Below are 6,797 nucleotides of genomic sequence, written 5' to 3' on the forward strand. Positions count from 1 at the left end.
ATATNTAGTGTACGTACACACACACACACACACACACACACACACACACACACACACACACACACAATTTGTTACGAAACACATTCGTTATGTTTAGAGAAATTTTTTATTTTACATAAAATTTGTCTCATGGTCGATGCTTTATGTGCTCTACACGCATGTACATATGCAAAATGGAATAATTATTGTACTGCGTATTAAAAAAATTGGAATATTTTAATTAAATAATTTTTATAATTTTTAAATTTTTATTTGAATAAATGGTTGCTAAAATTATTTTTGAATGATACGAATATATATAAAGAGAGAGATATTATCTGGCTATATGTTATCTATTTCATAAAAGTATTTCATAAATTTTTTTGGAATGCTGGCTTAATGTTTTAGCTAAAATAAATTAACATATATAATTTAATTAATAGCACTATTTCGTGAAGCAGAGATGCGAATATAAGTAAATATTTAAAAAAACTATATTTATAAAAAAATGTATTAAGATAAATGATAGCAAATGAATGAAATCGATCACGCAGAATCATGAAATAAATATATAGAATAAAATACATTTATATAAGATGTAATAAGATACATATTGTTAAACAATATATACCTATAATTAACTTATATAATTAACATAAGAAATAACTTATCATAATAATATCATATATATCATAATAATATCATAATAAATATCATATATAACATATATTTATGCAATTACAATTCCATTCAAAAAATTGTATATCATAACAATATTCACACCATCGCAAATAATGAATCAGATTTTGAGAATTTATGATATAAATAATTCACTATATATATTTTTTAAATTGTATACATAGTAAGTTATCAAGAATTGCCAATTTAATCCATTATTGACTATAATGTAAAAAATATAATCCCAGTCACAGTATGACTAGGTAAAATTTAAAAAAAAAATTAATTTTCCTATTTCATTCAAATAAAGATAAATACAAATTTAATTATCTAAACCTATTGCACGCTTACTTCTATATAGTTACACGATGTTATAAGTTAAGTGTGCAGAAAGATATAGATTGACGGAGTAGATAAAATACATTTTAATTAAATTCATATAAATTATCTCTGTATATATATATATATATTTTTTTTATTATATTATTTCATCGAATTCATAATCTCAAATTGGCTATTTGCAGCAGCAAAGTTTAATTAAATAAAACAGAATTTGGATCCTCATTGTCGAGCTGCTTTACATGCCTTAGAACATCTTTCTTTGTAATTACACCAAGTAATCGCCTGCATGAGAAAAAATCTCGATATTAGTTTATAAAATATTCAAAGATTATTTGAACACAAAAGATTTATATACATACCCGTTATGTGTCACTAGAGTTTGCCGTAATCCCAATTTTCGGAACATATCCACTACAGTTTCCATAGGCGTTTGATCTGTGATGGTGATAGGAGCCATATCTAATATTTTTTTTAATTTCAAAGGCGGAGGCGAATGACTTTGGATATTGTTTCCGTTAGTAAAAATAACTAACGATTGCCTGCTAATATCTTCGATCATTCTTTTGGCATTAGCAATGGCAAGGTTGAGGTCCCGTCGTAAAACAAAACCAACGAGATATTGAGATTCTTTAGAGACTATTACAGGAAAACCATTATGCTCCGTTTCTTTAAGCAAATTCTCTACGTCTTCAACTGTCATCGAATCTTGAGTAAGAACATGAAGAGCTTCGTTTCTCCTAAAAATTAAGAATAAATATGTGTGCATGCTTAGAATCTTAAAATATATGCATATATGTATATCTTTTGCTTACTTGGGTTGCATAACATCTGCTGCCAGAGTTGTATGCTGAAACTCATCTTTGCTATCCAAAAACGGATATCCGTTTAAACCAATATGAGCATCATAGATACCTTGTTTCCCAAGAGCATCGCCGACCCATTTACTCGCCATAGCTGCAGCCATTAAAGGTACGATATATCGTACGCCGCCTGTTAATTCAAACATAATGACGACTAAAGAAACCGTCATTCTAGTTACGCCCCCAAGGACAGCAGCAGCTCCGACCATCGCGTACAGTCCAGGTGTTATACAGTCAACACCCATAGAACACTCCTCGCTGAACATCCATATGTGAGGATAATTGTAAGCAAGTTGCTCCATTCCTATTCCCACAATGCGACCCATTATCGCTCCCAAACAGAGAGAAGGAATAAACAAACCGCAGGGAACTTTCATGCCGAATGTGAATATTGTCATAATGAGTTTTAATATAAGTGCCAGTACAAGTAGCCATATAGCTTTGTAAACTCCTGGGCCAGCTGCAGCAATCTCGATTGCAGATTTCACAGCAGTGAAGTTTCTATTGTAATCGCTGTTGAGCAGAAAATATTTTTTGAATAATTTAAAAAATTTATTATAAATTTATAATAAATTTATTCAATAATAATACGTGTTAGTTTTATAGATTTTATATTATGCTGACAAAAATTAATTATAGGCAATTATTAAATTTGCATATTTTAGTAATATATAATTTATAGTTAAGTTAACAAATGATATCTCCAGATAAAATAGAGAAACTTTAGCATATTATACTAACCATAACATATCCGCGTTCGATACACCGCATTGGCTAAATAATAAGTAAATGAGTTGGCTGGTGTTCATCCTTGTGTATGGATTGGGATAACCAATTACTGCTGTTACTACTGTTACAATTAATACTTCAGTAACAGGATATTGTCCCAATTTGGAAGTTTTACGATATCGACACCAAAATAAATTTGCTTTGATAAATAACGTTGCTATTACTCCCTACCGAAAATTTATTTTTATAAATATATACTTTTAATAAATTTAATAATATATAATATGAAATAAAAATTACGTACTCCAAATATACCAAGCATGACGAAAGGAATCAATTCGAAAAATATCCAAGGTTTATTATATTCTACGTAAAATAATACTGAATGCTCATTTCCAAATGGATTTATGGAACGTAGTACAAAAGCAGCTATCAAAGCACAGAAGAATGATCGCCATAAAGTTTTTAATGGAAAATAATAGCTGACCTAAAACATAATTTTTACTTTTCAAAATATAGATTACATATTTAGGACATTTTTGAATTTTAAATTGATTAGGAACATAGACATTAAAAAATATTTTATATATTTTGCTAGAATATTCTTAGCTTAACAAAATATTGAGCTCTTTGAAATATATTTAATCTCCAAATAATACCTCTTCTAAGCTAAATAAAACACCGCCAATCGGGGCTCCAAAAGCGACGGAAACTCCTGCCGCAGCCGCAGCAGATAAAATTTCTCTCTTTTTCGCTTCATTCCTACCATATTTTGGAAATAGATAAGAAAATATATTCCCTATACAACATGCAATGTGTACCATGGGACCTTCCTTTCCTAAACTTAAACCTGCTGATACGGAAAGAATCAGACCTACTGACTTAATAATCAGTGTCCATTTACCGAGATATCCACGGATAATAAAGCCACTCAAAATTGTTTTTATCTGAAAAAAATATATGAATAGAATGTAAAAGTAAAAAAAATATTTATTAGATTTATATGCTTATTACGTCGTATTTTATCGAATCACATATTTATAATATTTCTAAAAAAGAGCAAAACTTGATAAATTTACTTCAGGTATTCCAGAGCCACAAGCATACGGAGCAAACATTCGCACTAGAGATGCAGAAAGTGCTGCAAATAGAAGCGCCCATGCTGCATAAAATAAATATGATATTGTATAAGGCCCTGCTCCTTCTTTTGCCTGATATAATACTTCGGGCCATGTCAACCACTGCAAAAAAGATATTATATTATTAATTGTTGAGAAAAAATTTAACATAGCCTTTAGAAGTATAATAAATTTGTGAGTATAATAATAAAATTAAAGAGTCATATATTTACCTGTGTGCAGTTTCCACCATCAAACGTAGTCTCATTATAGCTCCAACAACATTGCTCTTTATTTAACCAGAAAGCTTGTGGACAGATACCGAATTTAAGATCTGTCATCCAGGAAGCGCCAATATCTATAACACCAGCCGCCACTCCCGTAAAAAGTCCGACTAGTAAAACGCATAGCCATCCTGACCATGCGTCATGAGCTCCTTTTATCAAACCCCAGATAGAATCGTGCTTCTTTTTCACGATATAACGATGTCGCATTCGATCTCGCGCGATATCTCGTTGCCAATCGATAGTATGAAAATCATCATACTGTCCAATACCAGGTATGTCATCAGAGTCAACTGAAACTAATAAATTTTAAAATTTCATAATAACAGTAAATTATTTTGTAATGCTTTTGATACAATTTTTGAGAATTGCATTTTCACTGCTGTATATGTATAAAAAATTTAATAATCATAGGCAAAAGAATATTATGTATATGTAAGAAACTAGCAAATATTTTTCTTACAATTAGTAATAATAAATATAATAATCAGAATATTCTGTATTGTTTTTTTCTATAACAATTTTCAATTTATTTACAAAATTCAATATATATTATGTATAATATATCAAAATAAGATTTTAAAGCAAAACAAAAAAAAACATTTTAGCATATTATTTTATTAATTAATATTTATCTTTTTCAGTATATACTTAAACTTTAGTGTCTTAACTTATTTATATATATATATACATTAATTACTATTACAAGTACTTGCAAGCAAATTTCACACATATGTAGAAATACATATAAATATTTACAACATACATATATTTTTTCATTTTTATTCATAAGTTGTAAAATAATCTATAAAAAAGTAAAAAATATCTTTAAAATATTGACTAAGTTTTTGAAAATATTTCTATATAATATATTTTTTAATTACATTATTAGAATTTAGAAAGCACACATAAACATACATTAGTAGTCTATTGAAGGGATTAAAAATCATAATAGATTTAAGTATTTAAGAATACAAAGCTCCATTATTAATAACAGTATAAATACTTTATTAGCTTGAAAAAATTTTATTTGAATATATAGGTTTAAGATCGATATATTAACTTGTCTTTTAAAATTATATCTATCTACAGCTTTGTCTTTCTTTAAATTAAGTTGACATTAAACTGGCAATTATTTGTGTTAACTTACACATTTTGCCACAAGTGCAAATAAATTTGGCTCAATTGTTTAACCAGTCAGGATAAACTTCGAATCAGATGAGCAGACAAACAGATAAGTTGAACAGATCAACAGATGTCTCAAGAATTTTCTTCAGCAGGGAGGGATAATTTATGATGATATTTCAAGCTAGGATTAGGTATGAGACTAAATTCCAAGGATATACAAATGGATTTATGCTTAACTTGGTAAAATTTCTTCTATATTTCTTTATAATGCTTGCTAAAAATAAATAAAAGCTGTACGTAACATTATTTATGGAACCAGATAATGCATGCATGAAATCAGGCAAAATAATTTAAATGACTTACGATGGGAAGATGCATCATCGATGCGGATGCAATCTGATAACACGTTATTATCCGAATGAGACGTGTGATGATTGATATCCAACATGTCGTCGTCGCTACTTAGATTTGTTTCGCGTCTTATAGTTCCAGTTCGTAGTCGTACATCCTCTGTAATATCACCATACTTTATATTCTGAAAATACAAGATTTACATGCTTAATATTATCTACTTTTATAATTTAGCTATAACTTAGAGATTAGTCAAAGTAAGTTTAGTGCAAAATAAAGATATGTTAAACTAAATTTATATTAATAAAGATAAAATACATAATATTCTTTTACAAATTTTAGTATATGCAAGTACACATATGAAATATTAATACACATATGACAAGAAACATATGATAGTATATGAGACTATTAAGGAAACAAAGATGATACATTTTACAAAAATATATTAATATAAGTGCACAAATAATATGCAAGGCAAGAAGATGCAGATTGAAACTAATAGCATACCTTTGCATCAACTGAATGATATGTTGTAACGGCATTTGCATTTGAATGAGGAATTGCCGAATTCAAAGATGGTGTACCTTTTAGTGGAAACCTCTCCATGGCATCATGATAATCTGATTTACACAAGTAAAATATTACTTTGCCGTCTCAAAATGGAATAAAGATTCGTTATCAAGATTCTACATGACAGAGAAAAAGCGAAAGCCACAATGCCATACACGGTACTAAATATTCTATACAAGCATGTTATTAATATGGCTTAATCGGCTTTGCCATAATCCTCTTTACTCTTTAATCCTTCGAATGGATGCTATGTAATATAATTTGAATAATATATTCATGGTATAAAAAATTACAGATATTTTATTCATTAAAGATTCTACCAGTGTGCCATACGTTGTGACAAATATTGTATAGCTATAAATTTGATGTAAGAGGAATATCGTTTTTTTCTCAAATTATGTCAAATATTATCTTCGTGATTTGCATCTTCTTGTTCAAAAAGAAAAGATTTGTTAAAAAAAAAACATCAATTACACACACCATGCTAAAATGATATTAGAAACTGAGAAATCAATCCTAGAACAGCTTTCGAAATGAACATAAAAAAACGCATAAAACACAGTACACTGTACTTGGGACACCATATGATAACTTTTTCTCCCCTTATAAAGCGTGCATGTAACGAATTTTTTCTTGCGAATGAATTAAGCACGGAAAAATATGTTAACGTAGTCATGTTCAAAACTGCGTATTTTCAAGCTTACTTCGAAGCTTCTTCTTTACATGACGTTTCATTCCTCAGGAGAGATGAGGTT

At 28.9% G+C, this 6,797-nt stretch overlaps 1 protein-coding gene across 1 annotated transcript; it reads right to left on the reverse strand.

The window, feature by feature from the left end:
* Positions 1 to 1,190: 1,190 nt before the first annotated feature.
* On the reverse strand, positions 1,191 to 6,078 carry LOC105620005 (H(+)/Cl(-) exchange transporter 5). Its single transcript, XM_012201519.1, has 10 exons — positions 5,980 to 6,078; positions 5,482 to 5,653; positions 3,940 to 4,289; positions 3,668 to 3,829; positions 3,248 to 3,535; positions 2,893 to 3,075; positions 2,601 to 2,815; positions 1,812 to 2,372; positions 1,359 to 1,736; positions 1,191 to 1,281 (listed from the first exon to the last, which is right to left on the reverse strand). The coding sequence occupies exons 1-10, from the start codon at positions 6,076 to 6,078 to the stop codon at positions 1,191 to 1,193; spliced, it is 2,499 nt and encodes an 832-aa protein (XP_012056909.1).
* Between the last annotated feature and the right edge of the window lie 719 nt (positions 6,079 to 6,797).

The sequence above is a fragment of the Atta cephalotes genome (assembly GCF_000143395.1).
Source record: "Atta cephalotes unplaced genomic scaffold scaffold00002, whole genome shotgun sequence".
NCBI lineage: Eukaryota > Metazoa > Arthropoda > Insecta > Hymenoptera > Formicidae > Atta > Atta cephalotes.

Excerpts from the sequence above, each read along its gene's own strand:
- LOC105620005 (XM_012201519.1), bottom strand. The coding sequence starts at position 6,078 with ATGGAGAGGTTTCCACTAAAAGGTACACCATCTTTGAATTCGGCAATT. Across the intron at positions 5,654-5,979 it reads ATCATTCAGTTGATGCAAAG|AATATAAAGTATGGTGATAT; the intron begins GTATGCTATTAG and ends TTGTATTTTCAG. Across the intron at positions 2,373-2,600 it reads TCGAACGCGGATATGTTATG|CGATTACAATAGAAACTTCA; the intron begins GTTAGTATAATA and ends TCTGCTCAACAG.